Here is a 19,626-nt window from a genome sequence, read left to right as displayed (position 1 = left end):
GGGAAGTGTTTTGAGATGCGGGAAGTTAACATATTTCTGCAGTGCTGACACAGAGAGAGGCAAAAATGTGTACGCTTGTGGTCATAAACACGCTTCCTTCTGTTATCTGAAACAGTTTGAGCCTCCTGTAGTTCACGTGGCGTACAGTGAGGGAAAAAAGTATTTGATCCCCTGCTGATTTTGTACGTTTGCCCACTGACAAAGAAATGATCAGTCTATAATTTTAATGGTAGGTTTACTTGAACAGTGAGAGACAGAATAACAACAAAAATCCAGAAAAACGCATGTCAAAAATGTTATAAATTAATTTGCATTTTAATGAGGGAAATAAGTATTTGACCCCTCTGCAAAACATGACTTAGCACTTGGTGGCAAAACCCTTATTGGCAATCACAGAGGTCAGACGTTTCTTGTAGTTGGCCACCAGGTTTGCACACATCTCAGGAGGGATTTTGTCCCACTCCTCTTTGCAGATCTTCTCCAAGTCATTAAGATTTCGAGGCTGACGTTTGGAAACTCGAACCTTCAGCTTCCTCCACAGATTTTCTATGGAATTAAGGTCTGGAGACTGGCTAGGCCACTCCAGGACCTTAATGTGCTTCTTCTTGAGCCACTCCTTTGTTGCCTTGGCCGTGTGTTTTGGGTCATTGTCATGCTGGAATACCCATCCACGACCCATTTTCAATGCCCTGGCTGAGGGAAGGAGGTTCCCACCCAAGATTTGACGGTACATGGCCCCGTCCATCGTCCCTTTGATGCGGTGAAGTTGTCCTGTCCCCTTAGCAGAAAAACACTCCCAAAGCATAATGTTTTCACCTCCATGTTTGACGGTGGGGATGGTGTTCTTGGGGTCATAGGCAGCATTTCTCCTCCTCCAAACACGGCGAGTTGAGTTGATGCCAAAGAGCTCCATTTTGGTCTCATCTGACCACAACACTTTCACCCAGTTGTCCTATGAATCATTCAGATGTTCATTGGCAACCTTCAGACGGGCATGTATATGTGCTTTCTTGAGCAGGGGGACCTTGCGGGCGCTGCAGGATTTCAGTCCTTCACTGCGTAGTGTGTTACCAATTGTTTTCTTGGTAACTATGGTTCCAGCTGCCTTGAGATCATTGACAAGATCCTCCCGTGTAGTTCTGAGCTGATTCCTCACCGTTCTCATGATCATTGCAACTCCACTTGGTGAGATCTTGCATGGAGTCCCAGGCCGAGGGAGATTGACAGTTCTTTTGTGTTTCTTCCATTTGCGAAAAATCGCAGCAACTGTTGTCACCTTCTCACCAAGCTGCTTGGCAATGGTCTTGTAGCCCTTTCCAGCATTGTGTAGGTCTACAATCTTGTCCATGACATCCTTAGAGAGCGCTTTGGTCTTGGCCATGGTGGAGAGTTTGGAATCTGATTGATTGATTGCTTCTGTGGACAGGTGTCTTTTATACTGGCAACAAGCTGAGATTAGGAGTACTCCCTTTAAGAGTGTGCTCCTAATCTCAGCTCGTTACCTGTATAAAATATACCTGGGAGCCAGAAATATTTCTGGTTGAGAGGGGTCAAATACTTATTTCTCTCATTAAAATGCAAATCAATTTATAACATTTTTGACATGCGTTTTCTGGATTTTGTTGTTGTTATTCTGTCTCTCACTGTCCAAATAAACCTACCATTAAAATTATAGACTGATCATTTCTTTGTCAGTGGGCAAACGTACAAAATCAGCAGGGGATCAAATACTTTTTTTCCCTCACTGTATGTGTGTGCGGTCAAACACAGACGCTGCTCCACTCGGCAGCATCGAGGCCCTGATGCGGCTTCTATCTTTCCATTCTCAGCTCTCCTCACCCTTTGCTTTTCGTTTCTGTGTCTCGTTTCCATTGTCTTCTGCTCATTTACCCATTACTGATCTTTTTTACGTTCCCTTCCTGTGGTGCGCGACGGATATAAATTTGTTAACGATGTACAGCACTTTACTGTATTTCTAACGAAAAAAAAGTTTAATTCATCGTGAATAACTTTATCCTACAGTCAAGTGGCTTAGCAGAATTACCACTACCGGATGGATAAAAGTACCACATTTTGCATGTGGGTCTCTCAGGTTTTTATTTTCGAATTTAGGCGAGGAGTCCTGAATTCAGAATATGTATTATTCTGGAGAAATCAGAGGAGCTACAAAGCTATTTTTTCACTAAGAATTGTGCCTAGTATCCCAGAAGGACACTGAAATCAACAAATGGCCAACATCAATGGCAACAAATGAAGTATATCACTTAGTTGCTCTTTGTATATTAAGATTAAAATGGTGCCTCGGCCAGAAAATGCATCATTAGTTGATGAAATGCAGTGTTCGTCACTCATTTTCAGAGGGGGCCCACTTTCGTCGGTGAGACGTCATCAGTCTGAGAAACCGCCACACATTTTAAACCATTGGGGGGGTTTGACAGCACGGTGATGATGGGGGAGGTGTTTTCACATTTGTGTACAGGATGTTTAAAAAATATGGACCCAATTTAAAAGCAGTACAGTATTGTCAGGAGGTTGCACGCCAGGGGCCGCAGTAAAGGCCACCAGGGAGCCCGCCAGTGGCCAGCGGGGCCTTGAAATGAAGAATACTGATTCAATACAGCACATTTATATAATTGTAAGTAAATACAGATTGAAAGCTCATTTGTTTAGAACGGCTTTTTGTTGCTTCGCGTCCTTCCACCTCTGATTGGCGCGGTTGGCTACGTACGGTGCGAAAGAAGTTCAACATACGTACGTACGAGTGAAGCAGTCACGAGACTCTGTATTTGACGGATAATTTTGATTCTAAGGACTTAAAAGACCCCAAAACTAAATGTGGAACTTTTATCCACCGTGTACGGGAATGTAAAACAAACGCTGACCAACCTTCTCGGTTTGCAATCGACATCATACATTTTGTTGAGGTCAACTCAATGAATTCTGGATTTACAGTACTTCACTTGATGACATTTCTACATATAGCACATTTAAGCGGTTGTGATTTTACGTAGATATTTTAGCGGTGAGACCACAACGTTTGTGGCGGCGTGTATGCTTGTTGAACAGCACTAAAATATCACGTAGTTATAAAATAAAATAAAAGAAATCACGACGTTTCGATCGCAAGCTGTAGTCATCAGGCAAAATGATCGTGCTGCGATCGAAACGACCGCTTGTTGTGTTGCGATCGAAACGACCGCTTGTTGTGTTGCGATCGAAACTTCGTGATTTTATTTTATTTCTAACTCCGTGACTTCACCGAAAGAACCAAAGAGTATGGATTCCTGCGGTCACGAAAACTTCAAATCAAGGCTAAAATATCAGTTTCGCAATGGACGCGGGACGTATTTGGGTCTGTGTGTTTCTCTATTTTCTGCTCTTGCGCCACTGCCAACGCAGCAGCGGGCAGCATCATGAAGAAATTTCACCATCGTTGGAAATAATAATATAATCGGCGTCGTTATACAGAAAACAAATAAAATACCGTAGACGCGAAGACAACCCCGGATAAACGGACCATTTAACGGTTGCAACCGCATGTCAACGTTGGCATGAGCTTGGAACCGCTGAACCAACGTTGGTGCAACGTTGTCATGAGCTTGGAACCGCTGAACCAACGTTGGCGCAACGTTGGCATGAGCTTGGAACCGCTGAACCAACGTTAGTGCAACGTTGGCATGCTTACTAGGTGTCCTCTCCACATGGACAATTTATTTTTTTAATGCAACCAATGTTTTTTTCTAGGATGGGCTGTGGAAGAAAAATTGGTTCGTGCGGCTGATGGGATGCGTAAAATGGCACATGTCTAAACGCATACCTTGCATGTTGTAGATTTTAAATCGTGCTTACACATTTTGTGTTTGTTTAAATTGTGTGCAAATCAGAATACCAAAAAAACCCATTATCCATAATACATTATCCTACGTGTTAAAACTGAAGAAGAAATAATCTTGCGTGCCATTCGGTGTTTGTTATTAATGTCACGACCCCTCTCTGGACGAGCACCCTTTGCTCCATGTCACTCATTGGATTATCTCGAGAAATTTGTTTATGCGAAATACATATCTAGGGCGGGGCTGTGGGGTGAGTAGGGGCGGGGCTGTGGGGTGAGTAGGGGCGGGGCTGTGGGGGTGAGACTGGGTGGGGCTGTGGGGGTGAGACTGGGTGGGGGCTGTCGGGGTGAGGCTGGGCGGGGCTGTGGGGGTGAGACTGGGCGGGGGCTGTAGGGGTGAGACTGGGTGGGGCTGTCGGTCGGGGTGAGACTGGGCGGGGGCTGTAGGGGTGAGACTGGGTGGGGCTGTCGGTCGGGGTGAGACTGGGTGGGGGCTGTCGGGGTGAGACTGGGTGGGGCTGTGGGGGTGAGGCTGGGTCGGGGCTGTCGGTCGGGGTGAGAGTGGGTGGGGCTGTAGCGGTGAGACTGGGTGGGGGCTGTTGGGGTGAGGCTGGGTGGGGCTGTAGTGGTGAGACTGGGTGGGGCTGTGGGGGTGAGACTGGGTGGGGGCTGTCGGGGTGAGGCTGGGTGGGGCTGTGGGGGTGAGACTGGGTGGGGGCTGTCGGGGTGAGACTGGGTGGGGGCTGTCGGGGTGAGGCTGGGTGGGGGCTGTTGGGGTGAAACTGGGCGGGGGCTGAGAAGGGGCGGGGACTGGGAAGGGGCGGGGGGGGCTGTTGGGGTGAAACTGGGCGGGGGCTGGGAAGGGGCGGGGGCTGGGAAGGGGCGGGGGGGGCTGTTCGGGGTGAGACTGGGCGGGGACTGTGGACTGCTTCGGGGCGGAGTCTGTGGGGTGAGCAAGTGGAGGGTGGGCGGGGGGGATCGTGACGTCGCCGTTGCTCGCGCGGCCCCCGTCTCGCGCCACCGTAAACAACCGCGCGCTTTTCTCTCCCTCCCCCACCTCCCCTCCCTCCCTCCTCCCCTCACACCCCCCCCCCCACCACCGTCGCCTTCGCCGTCCCAGGCGCGCGCGTTCTGCCTCGTTCCTTCTCGCGCGAAATCCGCCTCACTTTCCAGCCGGGTTTCCCCTCACGAATCCAGTCGGGAGATCGGGGCAAAAGTTGATCGTAGCAGAGGGAAACGGTGGTGGTTGTTGTTGTTGTTGGTGGTGGGTTGTGGTTGTTGTTGGTTGGCGGCGGTGGTGGTGGTGTGAGGGGTGGGCGGGTGGTGGTGGTGGTGGGGGGGGGACGCGGCTTTGAGTGCGCGGGAAAACACAATGGAGGCTGCGACCGACAACCCGGGAGTCTTCGCCGCCGAGTTCATCATCAAGCGAAGGCATCGCAAGGTTTCAAAATCTCCGCGCGTAACACAATTAACGACTGCCACCGACTAACTACTGTAATGCTAAAGCGAAACGACTTTGTAAAATTGTCTCTTCTCCGCATTTTGTAACACGCCCCCGCCCCCCCGCTAACTTGTATCCGGTGTCAATAAAGTTATACAAAGCTGGTCTCGCGTTGTGCCGGATTATAAGACGCACGCCCCGTTTATAATCATTTTTTTTAAATTTAAATGCGTTTCATAATAAGCGTTATACAGACGATTGACGAAGGAATGCTAACGAAGTTTAACAACAAAAACCCCCCCAACGGAGTCGCGAGGTTTGAAGTTGTATTCGAGTGACGATGTTGGTTTGAGATGCTTGAGGAAGTTTACAGCGCGCGTTGCGTTTGTGTTTATGTTGTTTGTGTTGATAGTGTATCGTTTTACTAGTTTACGTGTAGGGTTAATAATGTGTAAGGTGTGTATCTTTTACTTGATACGTTTAATGCTGTGTGTTTACCTTGTAGTCGACTGTACAGTATGTTGTCTTGTTTGTCACATGTATATATATTGGTGTGTTTGTGTTTAAAGTCTAATGTATAGTGTCTCGTGTTTATACGATGTTTCGTGTGGTGTTTTGCATGTATAATGTTTGTAGCATGTATGTTTATATACGGTATTGAGTTAGTTTATATATAGTTACTGTAGTGTATCTACTGTTACGTATGTTTAATGTGTAGTGATTCGTGTATTGTTTATAGTATTTAAGTGTTTATGTATTTTGTTTTATGTGTATTGTATAGTGTTTATTTATAGAATATCGTGTTTGTGTAGTGTCCAGTGTGTGTTTATATGCAGCGTTTGCATTGTGTACAGTATTTACCTTGTAGTTGTTTACATATTTTTCTGTTGAGGTGTCGTGTGGATATTATTTGTAAAGTGTGCATTGCGTATTGTGTTTACAGATAGACCATATAGTTTGTATGTAGTCTACACTGCGCAGTGTTTAGGTGTGAATTGTTTGTGGTTATGTAATAGTTATGTATTTGTGCAATTGTATCAATCGTCCCACGGTTTTTTTGTTGCACGAGAGTGTTCTATGTGTGTGGGTGGTAAAACAAGCCATTGTTGTACTGTACTTACAACCTTCCACGTCTATGCGCCCGGCCTCCACCAACACGCACCGACCCGCGTGTTGTTAGTTATGGTGTCGGTATATATTGTGTAATGTTAATGTGCGTGGTGTTATAAATAGTCTCGTTGTTGTGCTGGGCGTGTGAAGTGTACATTATTTACATTCTGTATGGTACACAACATCGCAGTATTCACTGTCGTTGTTAATGTACCGGTGTTGTGATCGTGGCAGATGTCGGAGTGATGATGTTGATGAATATTTGACCACAACGACGATCATGATGGTTGATATAATAATGAGTTTGTACCCGTCCCACTGGGGGTGGCGCTAGATCTAGGCGAGTATGTGACAAGGGCGGATTTGTGAACATCGAACATGCTCTCACTGCCCTTAATAGGCGCTCGCAAAAAAAACAGTGCCTGCCACAAGCCACGTGCTCTCGTGCTCGTCACGATGACGCCAACCGACGTTGTTCGCTCCACGTGCTAGGGGCTGCTTTTTGGTTCAGTTCCTGAAGAAGTTTGCCGCAAAAGCTCCCAGCACGTGGAGTGAAACGTCGGACTTCATGCCGATGGGATTTCAGGTTGCGTTACCAGGTGTTGTTCAGAGTGATATCCGACGTTTCGCTCCACCTGCGGGGGGAGCGTCTGCAGGCCCTTTTTGAAGAACTGAACCGAAAAGAGGCTCCTATTACGTAGAGCGAAACGTCGAACATCGTGCCGAACAACACGTCGTGCAACCCAAAACACATTGGAGAGCTATAAACAATCAACCACACATTTAGGCAATAGTATCGGTGATATTCTATAACTTGGGCTTTACTTTACCTTAAGTAATTCCCAAACTAGGTACCCTCTCACACCCCCCCTGCTCACCGTTGGTTTCACCGCAACGCCGTCCCCGATCTACGCACACCACACACCCTGATGTTTTGCCCCACACGCACATTCGTGCCTGTGTGTGTGTCTGTGCAACATCAACCTTTTTTCCCGTGACACGCAGGGTAAACCTGAGTACCTGGTCAAGTGGAGGGGCTGGTCGACTCGGTGAGTTCATTCCAAACACAGACCCAATTTTTCATACAATCAGACCTTTAGCTGTGCTTGCCCGTGAGCAGTCCTTTCAATTATCGCTTCCTTTTTTAAGCTTTCAGTTCACGAATTATGTAGGGACGCCACTCGCATAGTTTTCATATGAGGTTAGGATTTAGGGTTAGCTTAGAGTTCGGGGTTTGTGGTTGGGGATTAGAGTTTGGTATTACAGAGTTATGGTTTAGGTTTGGGGTTAGTGCTGAGAGGGTAAATTTTGGGTTAGCGATTGATGGTGAGAGTTTTTAGGAGTTAGGGTTTAATGCCATGGTTTGGGACTAGGAATTGGCGATTGAGAATGGTTAGGTTTTAGGGGGTGGGGTTGGCATTTGGGGCTATTGCCTGGGGTTAGGGACGATAGTACCTCAGACTTGCTCTACATCTGTGGGACAGTACTCTTGGCGTATGCCGAAGGATTATCTATCGCATGTCAGTCACAGAAGCCGGTGTGGCTCTGTGGTTAACTCCTCAGAAGGTTGTGCAAGTTAAAATTCAATTGAGCCCAACATCAGCCCTGCGGGGTCGAGATAATAAGTACCGCCTTTTTGGAAGTCGGCAGTGAATTATGGAATTTGCAGGACTGCCCGTGGATGATTGTTGAATCTACACTCATTTGTCCATGGAGAGACACGCGTTCTTTTGATTGTGGAATACATGAATTCATGCAAGTGCCTGCTGTGTCATGTTTAAAAATAAAGATACTCATTGCGGTTGCACATGCCTTAAATACTGTACGTTTGGCTTCTGTGTGCACATAGCACCCACATGCTCTAAAAACACATTCTATACTTGCTGTCCACTGACCAGTTGCAAAAACACTTCCGAAGTTATTTTAATGCCGGTGTTTGAACAGTAATAATAATAAAAAAAATGTTTACAGTCCCTTGTCAATCTCCAACTTAATTATTACTTTCTCGTGTTGTCAGTCATACTTCACCCTGCTGGTCAGTGCACGTTGGTGAAGAAGGCGTGGGGTTTGGGGGGGGGGGGGCGCTTCCAAAACCGATTTGGAAATTACTTGCCTCTGATATTAGCCATGGTCAGGCCTCAAACTCGGGTTTTTGAGTTCATAGTGCGGTGCACAAACCACTGAACCACCCCTGCTTTAAATGACAACCTATGGGAATATGTCACTTAAAGTGTTTTGTGCAAGCGGTCACTGATCCCCTAACGCTTATATCGCTCACCCCCAGCTGCCTTCTAAACCCCTCACTCAGGCCCCCACGCCATCACCGCGCTGCCTTTCTTTGCTGACACTTGACTTTGAATTTGAACGTTTAACTGTAGCCTAATCAGCAGCGTGAATAGAAATGTGCACCTGCTGTGCAGAAGTGATCTCAATTGAAATGCAGTGCCGTTGTTTCTCCGCACTAATGGAAAAAGAGACCGTAATTGGCCATCTGGCACCCCAACCCTTAAGAAACATCCCTCCTCCCCACCACTGCCACTACCCATTAAACACTCTCCTAGTTTCTCAACCACTTGGATTTAGCAGCAGGCATCATGAAAGTGGATGTCTGTGCAACAATAAATAGGATTTAGCATATATTTTTAAGTGAACTGGCAATTTGATGTACCTTGTACAAATATATATTGCTTTTCCCTTGCTTTAACTCTGTGACTTTTTACTGATGGAAAAATACCTCCCCATTTATTTATCTTCGGTCGTTGCTTCTGTGCAATAATGGCGTCTGAACGCTTTGATTTCGACTCGCCATCTCTTTCACCGTCTTCAGATTATTTTGCTTTCTCTTGGCATCTCTACTCAAGGGTTAATTTTGTGTCTCATCTCTCGGTTGCCTTCATTGCCTTTGACCTGCCTATTTTGTCGTCGCCGTGAACCACATTTTAAAGCAGAAATCAATTCCCCCGACATGGACCCAGAAACTATATTTTCAGCCCACTTGCCGATTATTCTTTACCCAGCAATGCCAGGGCATATGCCGTCCTTGCAGCTGCCGCAGCAGTGTTTTCTTTACGGTACATGATATTCATCGCCAGGGGGGCTAATTCGCTTGACGTCTTGATGTAATCGCACAAGTCGCGACAGCAGCATGTGCTCACGTGGTGGTGGTGGCGGTTATGATGGTGGTGGCGGTAAATGCGGGGGGTGGGGGGTGCGTGGTGCGTGGCAACTGTTGACTTCAATGCGTCTCCGTCCGTCGCAGACACAGCAGCTGGGAGCCCGAGGAGAACATCCTGGATCCCCGCCTTCTGGCCGCTTTCGAAAAGAGGTAGCGCCATCCATGCCACGCCGCTTGCCATCTGCCAGGCGCGGTGCCCTGCTGAATGAGGTTCAGCTGCTTGGAGCGGGAGGAGGGAGAAGTGGAGAGGCAGGGAGGGAGGGAAGGTGGGAGGGAGTGAGGGAGGGAGGATGGGCGTATGTATGTAGTTGAGTTGTTCCAAGGACATTGTTGCCGAGCGATGTCTAGGTTGTAAAAGGTCATTGTTGAGGTCACTTCCCTTCATTGATGTTGTCGTCAAGTGGGGATTTGAAAAGTTTGTGCAACGTCGTTATTCCCGAAGCCCATAGTTTTTAAGTCTGAGCTTTGTAGCCGGGCCGACAAGTATCCTAGATTTCTGTGCCAGCGAAAGTACCCCCCCCCCCCATTCATTTGTAAATTGTCTAACAAGCTTTGCTAGCGTCTGTTGATTGCTGCGCTTGGAAAGCTGTGCCTCAGAATCTGGGCTTTCTGAAGACCACATCTGTTAACAGGCTGTTGTGTTGGCAAGATATTGAACATTTACCCCCCACCCACCTTACCCTAGAGGATGTTTCATTATTTTTGGCCACTTAATGTAAGTCAATATATTGTTATTTTTGCTATTTAAAAAAAAATGTTCCAAATTATTTCTTCTAAAACAGGACTTAGAAATGCCGTGTCAGTAATGGGGGTTATTTCTGCCTAGGCTTGAACACGTTGGTTAGTGCAGGTTTGGAATATTGTGGCCACTAACAGTTCAGGTACCACTCCACTGATCTTAGCCGTGACTGGGAATCCAACTTAAGTCACCAGATTCATAGTGCACTGTTCTATCCACTGCAATTGCAATTACACAGGCAGAAATATTAAAAATAACAATGTTTATTCATTATAGCTTAAATTGACCCAGAATTTTTTTTATGAAATGTATCTCACTGGAAACCTTTACAGGGTGGTCTTTGTCACGTGAGATGGAGATATATAGATGAAAAAAAGTCCACTTATACATCATGTGTGCTGTGTTTGTCTCCTGTGCATATTGTTTCATGTGTGTGTGTGTATATCATATATGTGTGTCTTGTCTGTGTTCTGTTTATATCTGTTCTCTGTATGTCCTGTGTGTGAATTCTGCGTATAACCTGTTTACACACGTCCTGTGTGTGTCTGTGTAGAATGTGTATGTCCATCAAGGTGTGCGTCCTGTGTATGTTTGGCCTGTGTTGTACTTCCTGTGTTATGCCACACGCCCTTTGTTATCCCCCCCCCCCCACCTCGACTGTGCCCTCCCAACAGACAACAGAGGGAAGTGGGGTCTCGGCGGCGAGGGAAGAAGCCAGTTGGGAGGCCGCGTAGCCAGGTGAGCCGGTGAGGCTCTGAGCCGTGGTCTGTTGATAGCCTCATTGCCATGATGGTCCAACCTCGGTGTCTCAGCAACCGCTTAATGATAGTTATTTATTTACCCAGGAAAAGCCACACTGATGTTTGGCCGACACCCACTTTTGTTTTTAGCTTTGTGAGGTTACCGGAGAACCTGGAGAAAACCCATGCAGAACAGGGGGAGAACATGCAAACGACATACAGGCGCCCAAGTCGGGAATCGAACCCAGGTCCTCGTTGTGGGGCACAAATGTTCTCGCTGCATGATGTTGCCACCCCAAGTGATAAAACCAAATTATGTAACAAAACCGATTTTTTAAAAAGAACTTTGATTTAAAACTCAATATCAATAATAAGGCCTATGATCAAATCATCAGGAATGTGCACCGCATTTGTTAGGCCTCGGAAACTTACCAAGGTATTGTTTGGATTTCCGACCACCATGCACTCCATGGTGTCATTCTGCGGGGCAGTGCGACAGTATGGGCAGCAGAGGGTAGCACCACCAAATACGTTGTCGTACCTGGGTTCCATGCTATGTTCCCCACCTGCACAAACCCTCGCTGATCAGCGTGGCAAAATATGGTCAAACAGCCTCCGTGTCGAACATGGCATGGGGAGGCCTTCATCCAGCGGTGGGTTAACGAATTTTCATTATTGTTACCCTTGTAAAGCTATTGACTATACTTGTGAATCGGGGAGTTGGGGGAGGGGGGGAGCTCATTCTTATTTCTACCAGTTGTAGCACATCAGAAAGTTGATTTCCCATTTGCACAAATGTTGAGCATTGATTGTTTACAGCCCTTAGCCACCGTTGGAAATTACATATTTGTTTGGCAGGGGCAAGTTTATCCATAAGACAACCACTTGTTTTCCCACAAAGTGGTTCTTATTTAATCTGTCTTTAATGGGACAGAGGGCTGATTAGACCCCTGACCAGGATTTGTGGGAGCAGTTGTTCATTTGTCAGCAATGTGTTCCAACCACTGCTCCCTGGCCATGTATAGCTATATAATACATTAAATGCTTGATTCTATTGAGCATTACTGTGTTTTACGGAGCATGTAAGACTTCAACGTTGCTTTTTATACATTTTATAAAGGTGCAGTTCCAGTTTCTGGCTCGTGCTGCTTGTTACGGAACCTCCACTAGGAGGTTATGTGACTAATTCTTTGACTTATTCTTCCACGCTGGCTAGATGTCTTATGAAGAGTTGGGAGTATCCTCATTTAACCTACCATACATGACCTGATGAACTCACTGTGGTTGTACCCGTTTATGCTGCTGGGTGGACAGCTGTGGTAAGGGGGGGATTTGAGAATCTTGGTCTTTTTTTTCAACTGCCATGTCGATTAAAACACTTCTATCAAGAGGTGTCTTGTACTGGCGAAACTGTCAAAACTTTAAACCCACGCAATAATTTCATCGTTTTCCGAAGATGGCTTACCCGGAGATCTCTGCAGTGCGCGTTTAACAGAGGAATCGTGGGATACTTTTTTTACTGCAGGCGAGAACGCCGGCGGAGAAAGCATCCGGTGGGGGCTGCTCCAAGACCGCTCGCAAGGATGAGGCCAACCCTGCCCAGGGCGGCGCGGCGGCATCGGGGTGCGTCTCGCGACGCGACCACGCCAAGACGGCCGCCAATAACTCTGCCAAAAGGCGCAGGCCAAAGCCGGCGCTCGGAAGAAGCCAGGGCAGCCTCGCGGAGAACGGTGGCGACAGGCGGCACAAGAAAAAGGCCAAGAAAAAGAGACGAAAGTTGGAGCCCGAGGCCTGTGGTGACACTGAAAAGAGCAACAGGAGAAATAGTGATGCGGGGATGGCGGCGGAGGAGGAGGAGGAAGGGAAGAAGGCACCAGCCCAGAGTATGTTGTCTCTCATGCTCGCGAAGAATCGTGACAGAGTAGCCGCCGAGAACCAGAAGGCGAAGCAGCAGAAAATCAATGCAGCCAAAGAGGACATAAAGAACGGAAATATAACGGCAACAACCAAGGCCACCGTTGCAACCTTGCTGGATCGGCCAAGGGGGGCAGTGTCGCCCGGCTTGGCGCAGGCTCGCGCTGGCGTGGCCGCACGCGAGATGGCGGCCATCATCGCTCGCGTTTCCGAAGCGCTGCAGTCGGACCTGGACTCGGACTCGGACGAAGAGGAGCGGAGCCGAGGAAAACCGCGCCGGCTGGTCGCGGCGAATGGGAGCATGACCGCCGCCTTTCCTCCGCCAGCGGCCCTGAAGAATGCCAACACAGTCTCGGCGGGCAGCTGTGGAAAATTTGAGAGCGGCACAGCCGATGCCGCCGTACGGGCAAACCCCAGCACCCCGGTTAATCCCGCCGTGGGGCCCGCCACACCTTTCGTCCCCGTCACCGCCCTGGACCGTCTAGCGGCGGCGGCCTCGGACTGCCTGCCGATAATGCGCATGATGGACGGCCCCGCCGAGACGCCCGGCGGCGCGGTCGGTGAACGTGAGCGCGACCGGAGGGATGTGCCCATCGGCACCAAGGACGTCGTGCCCTCGCAGGAGGCCGGGCTACGGTGGGCGCCTGTGCAGGCGCTGCTGCAGCACGTGTTCGTGACGGACGTGACGGCGCATCTGGTCACCGTCACCGTCAAAGAGAGCCCCACCAGCGTCGGCTTCTTCTCCATCGGCAGGGAGACTTGAGCGAGACGGGGGATGGGGGCGCGGTTTGGAGGGGGGTGGGGGTCAAGGGGGGCCCTATTTCCGTGAGGAGACGGCAGGCAGCCAGCCGCGTTTTGTTGCGTCTTGTCTGTCCGCCTCCCACACGTGTCTTAAAGTTGAATGAGATTTCCCCTCTATCAAGATCTCAATCAAGATGTCTTCACTTCCAAAGCTGTTGATGCTATGATACCATGCCAACGCTTTCTACCCTCTGCCAGTTTCCTGCAGCTACTGCACAGTATGATGCAAATATTTTTGCATCACATTCCTTTGCTGACGCTTTGCTTTGCTGACCCTTGTACTGTAATTTGTCCTGATTCGAACCCCAGGATTCACTCGTATACAACAACTTAAGCACAAAATTATCTTCGCTTATTTATATCAGTGTCATTTAAGAAACATTTTCACTATGCTTCTGGTCATAGACCTTTACCGATAGTTTTGATATATAACCATTAACAGGGCAAAGACTTAAAAAAAACGGGTAAAGGGAGCATCGTTTTGATGCCGATCCTGTGCACCCTGATGGTTTATTTTTAATTCCCCTGCTTGAATTTTCTAAGTTTTTAGCATTCACGATACGATCATGGATAATGCGCTGTGGTATCGGGTTCTTGTCATCGCTCTTGACCGAGTGGAGTGTTCCCCGATGGCCGATCCGACAAACGTAACGTTCCAAAGCGCTACGGGCTGCTCGCTGAGACGCCCAGTAATGGTAACGTCTCCCGCCCCAAGTTTCCATTGGTTGGGAAACGCTTATGCGGCGTAAACAGTAATTGCGATTGCCGCCAATTTCCAGGGTCTTGATAGTGTGACGGCGTTTTAATGCTGAGGCCGTACCTAACCTTGCCTCCATCCCTATTCGTGCCTTTACCGCACCGATGCCTTCTTTGCTCACACGGGTGAAACGAACAACGCTTGGATAACTGGGCTCTGGATAATGCGCCATTGCAAATAATTGTGTCCAGAAGTGTTTGATGGCTGATTTTTATTCATATTATTACGAAAGAAGAGCTTCCCTACATATTTGAAATATGTATAACTTATTCGTATTTTAACCAGATTTAGTATGAGGGGTCTAAGACTCCCTCTGACCATCTAGGCCAGAAGCTCCATTATTGCATTGGGCCAGATGTTAGGATTTTATTTCTTCATCTGATCCTTATGGCGGTAACCCGGGGTACCAAATAATCCAAAATTGCTGAGGCAATTAACTATTTTATTTCTGGGACACAATTTTTTCCAGGGGTGTCATAAACTCTGCGACTGGGGGGACCAATCAACCGCCATAAGATTCATCTGTCTATTCCGTATCTCTTCTCTAGTCACATCTATATCTCATTCCACCACATCCTTACATCTAATTTCTGATCTCTATGCTTCTGCCCTGCAATGATGGCATTTTCATTGTCCTAATTTAATATTATATGTCCCTTCTCAATACTTAGCTAAACAATCTCCAGTGTTGTTATTCTCTTGGTCTGACTGCACCTTAATTATAATAATGGGCGGGATCAGCACCATGCATTCTAATCTCCTAAAGATCATACTACTATTGAATCTATTTCTGGTTATATCTCTGATATCTACATTCAGTATCTGATCATGGGTGTACACATTTTTAATCCAGCCCATTGGTTGGGACGCAAGGGTTGGTCAAGGATAGATTTTTGGAAACTCTCAATCCCACCTGGCTTTGAGATGGCTTGGGCGATGGCAGTACATGAAATGGATCCGACCATAATCCTCTCTGTGCAGACTTTTTAGTGTTATGCACTGCATTCACTCCCAACCGTTGTCAGTGATAGGTGTTTTTGTCCATACTTCACCATGCTGGTTGGTGAAGTGGGAGGGTAGGACCGCTTCTGATGTCATTTGCCACTGATGTTAGCTGTTGCCGGGAATTGAATTGGAGGTGGCGGGTGCATCGCGCAGTCTGCTAGTCACTCTCCCACCGCTCCAACGAGGGGCGGAGCCAGGATTTTCAGCCCGGGGCGACATTCAACAAATTTTAATTTCAAGAATGATTGAGAAATCGGCTATGACCCCACGCCATCGGTTGGCGACACCGGAGTCCGCCAGACCAAGTGTCGTACACTTATACGCAGAATGTTTCAGATTTTCGATTTTTTTTTCGGGGGTGACAATTGTCTACCCTGTCACCCCCCCTGTCTCCGCCCCTGGCTCCAACCCATTCTTTTGTAAGCCCGGTGGGCTGCAGGTGCTCTGGTTTCCTCCCACAAGCAAAACGCTCCTTAAAATGGAATTAGCCAAACATCCCAATGCAGTTTGCTCCTGAGAAGTTCTTGAAGAATCGGGAATAATTTTCTGGATAGATGCGTGGCATATCTATTTTCATCACGTAGAATGTGGAGTGCGAGTGCATCTGTGGACATGGCCAAGTCCATGTCCGTTTTAGCAGTGGCGGTATTTTATAGCGAATATCGCCGGTAAGGATCCGTTTAGTTTCTGAGAAAACTCTTAAAAAAAAATTGTTAAATCCATAGGCACGGCTGTAGAAGTTGTCTTCACCTATTTACACATGCACGATCTCGGTGTGGAATTATATTATTCATAGTTATTTTACTTAAGGATGTAAAGATTGTTCCTTTGACGTGATTAGAAAGAGGGAAATTAAGTGGTCAGGAAGGTGGTTTCCATTTCACTACTGGGAGCAGGATGTTTCTGAGATTTACTTAACCCAGGAGTGATTAATTTATTGACTAGAACTGATTTTCTTTGAATAACTTCACAAATAGTGGAAAAAAACAGACATTTGACAGTGTTACTACTTGTGTGGGTTCATGCAGTTGGGCTGTGTAGCTGTCCAATTTGGTTTTGGTGTTAGACTGCGTTTATTCGGCACGATGTTGTGAGTTTTCTGGAGTGAACCCGGAAATATGAATAATCTTCAGGCAGTGTGGAGCGAAATGTATGACATGCCGAACCACTCAAAACATTGGCAGATTTGTCCTTCCATCAACTCATCAATTCGGTGCAGTCTTAATCAAATGGGTTTAGTGATACCGACATGAGGTTTATTTGATAGCTGTTGAAGTAAGGGCCGCGGTGAAGATACCAATCCCCCGGAGTGGCAGGGAGAAGAGAGTCCCCCGTGCCTGCTCCCTGAGGTGTAGAAATGGTACCCTCTGTGAGACCACGTTGTTTAGGCTTTGGCCAGTTGTTGTCCTGCAGTGTTCCTCCTGCTCATATTTGTACTTTATTAAGCTATTAGACCTTTACCTTGCGCCAGTGTTGGTAAAAGTGCAGCCGTGAAACTGTCTTCGCCAATTGCTGGCAAGAAGGGCCTCTGCTCAGTGGGAGCTTTAGAGAGGGTATTTGTCATACTCTTCCACGCTCGCCAGATTGTCACGGGAGTACCCACACTTTGCCCCACTACACACGACTTGCCAATCGATCGACTGCGGTGTACTCGTATCGCTGGGCGAACGTCGGTGGGGGGTGGGGGGGATAACTAAAACTTTATCCTGGGATCTCTTTCGAAATGTCTAGCCAACGCGGAAGATGAGACGAAATACTCATTCGAGGGGGCTCGAGAGCAGCCCTGTAAATAATGGCAGCGCTGCACCTTCACCTTTGCGCCAGTATACAGCATATATATAAACAGCACTGTATGTACTTTGTAAAAAAAAAAGGCGGCGAAGTTTGTTTCTCGTTTGAGGGCTTTGTTGAAGAAGGTGCCGTTACTTTAGTGAACCCCAGCTTTTGACAGGACGCGTGTGTGTGTGTTTGCGTGTGTGTGTGTAAAGCGTGCACGTGACGTTGACTCGGCCTCAAATGAGTAGCTGGTTGCAGTGCGATAAAATCACCATTGGGGCGACAAAAGGCGGCCGCGCCAACCTTCCTCGGTGCGAGCTAACAGCACTTGCCCCAGCAGTCTGTTAAAGGCCACATGGGTGGGGAGGCGGGCAGGGGGTTTGTCTTTTCCGTGGGTATTTTTGTTTTGTGTACATGTGTGCCCGGGCTTGCGCGCGCCCGAGTATTGGTGCAGGATCCTGTGTCATTTTGCACGCCTGTGACGCCCAGGTGAGGATGGATGCACGCGGGACGACTCGTGACTCGTAACCCCCTGGGCGTTGGGCGTTTGGTGGAAGCTCCCTCCCCCCCCTCCTCCCCGCCCGCCCCCCACGCTCTGCGAATAAAACGCCACCGTGCGTCCGTTATTTAAGCCAAACTGTTCCCTCTCGTCTTTTGGCTGTCATTTTAGAAGTTGATTGAAGCGGCAAGGAAATGCTGCCGCAATTTTTCAACCGTGTACAGCCGGTTAGTTTGACTTCCTAGGTTTTATAACCTGAGGATTCTTGCTGCAGTTTCAAGAGAAACGTATATAATTGGACAATTTGGTTTGTGCGAATTGTTCTCTTAAACTTGCCGGTAAAAACTGAAGCAACAATGATTTGCGCGTTAAAACGCTTGTGCACGAGTGACCGTTGCATTTGTTTAGCTGTCGGGTTGGCGTGGAGGGTTGTGCAGCAACAATTTGGCCAGATCATTGCGTGACTTCACCCCAAAAAAATTCAATTACGCAAATTATAATATTGACTGAAAACCTTACATGTTTAAGAGTGCAATCTGAGTTACCACGTTATGCTCACCAAGCGTTTTAACATAGGACGCGGAGCTGTCGGTGTAGCGTTAACAGCACGCATTGATGCAGTGAGTGAGTGAATGCTTAATTTCCTGCTATGCACATTCAATCATGAGCAATATTTCTCGAATTGGGCTTTTAATTTATTGATTTGATGTGCATCACCAATCGAGCGGCCACTCGCAATTACGCGTTGCTCGTAATAAATTGGCCCATAATGGGGTTCAGGTGTCGCTAATAGTGGAGCTTGAAGCTATTAGCACGTAGGCCGCATATAAACATGCCCAATGCGTGCCTTGTGTGTTGCTGCTTTATAGATGCTTTGTTTTCTTCTGGGTGTAATTGCAATAGACTGGCCTCAGCCATTGTAATGCGGAATGACCTTTGGAAAGACTGGCCACTTGTCAAAGGGGGAATCGTCATGGGTCTTCGAATTGCTCAATCCTCAGCATTGACCTCGTTAATTTTGCTTCTAAGTGAAATATTTTTGAGTGTGACACGTTTTATGAAAGACCTGTGAAAAAACAGTGATAAGCTGCACGTGTGAATGTGTGGAAGCAAACAAGCGTTGGGTGACGCTCATTTAATTTTACGGGTTCGAGCCGTGTTGGGCATTCCACGTTCCTGTTATGGGGACCAGTATATACTTGTGACAGCCACTGCTAACCTAAGTAGTTACGCTGGCAAACGACACCAATATGTCTATACAACAACCATAATATGTCATGGGACCTCCTTTGCCAGTACCAAAATATAAGAATAGGGGTTTCCCCTTTTTTTCTGGCAATAAAACACTTTTTTTGCATTCTGACCACAAGTATTGTGGTTAATGCAGACATGATTCCTTGTTAAAAGGTTTCAGTTTTGTTGCCAGAAAAAAATGGGAAAACCCTATTAAAGCATAATATACATAATGCATTTTTTATATATAATTGATATAAATTCACTGTTGGGTGAATGTTTCCTCACATTTTCTGACACTTGGAGTTGTTTGGCCATACTTCACCATTCCAGTCAACGTAGGTTGGTGAAGGAGACGCCAGGACCGGTTTAGATACCACTTGCCACTAATGTTAGCTGTGCCTGGCGAGTGAACTCGGGTCTCACTAGGTTCTAAAGGTAGCACATGATGAACCAATGTTCCACCCCTCCCCCCATCCCCTTGTGTGCATGGTGGATTTTTATCCGAGTACTCTGCTTTCATTGCACATGCCAATCACGAAAGGGTATGGCCAAACATCCCAAAAGCAGTCTTTCATTCTGAAAAAGTCTTTTAAACTCGACG

The 19,626-nt window shown here is 47.4% G+C and overlaps 1 protein-coding gene across 1 annotated transcript; it reads left to right on the top strand.

Moving 5' to 3' along the window:
- The first annotated feature begins 5,147 nt into the window (after positions 1-5,147).
- LOC116949538 (uncharacterized) lies at positions 5,148-17,921 on the top strand. The gene is made up of 5 exons (XM_032966953.2): positions 5,148-5,273; positions 7,389-7,432; positions 9,643-9,708; positions 10,972-11,035; positions 12,563-17,921. Exons 1-5 carry the CDS (start codon positions 5,205-5,207, stop codon positions 13,712-13,714), a joined length of 1,395 nt encoding a protein of 464 aa, XP_032822844.2. The 5' UTR covers positions 5,148-5,204; the 3' UTR covers positions 13,715-17,921.
- The last annotated feature ends 1,705 nt before the right edge of the window (positions 17,922-19,626 follow it).

This window comes from Petromyzon marinus, chromosome 37 (assembly GCF_048934315.1).
Source record: "Petromyzon marinus isolate PM22_M1 ecotype Great Lakes invasive population chromosome 37, UKy_Petmar_22M1.pri1.0, whole genome shotgun sequence".
In the NCBI taxonomy this organism is placed as follows: domain Eukaryota; kingdom Metazoa; phylum Chordata; class Hyperoartia; order Petromyzontiformes; family Petromyzontidae; genus Petromyzon; species Petromyzon marinus.
The sequence above is the reverse complement of the archived record's forward strand: the minus strand, read 5'-3'. Positions and strand labels throughout refer to the sequence as shown.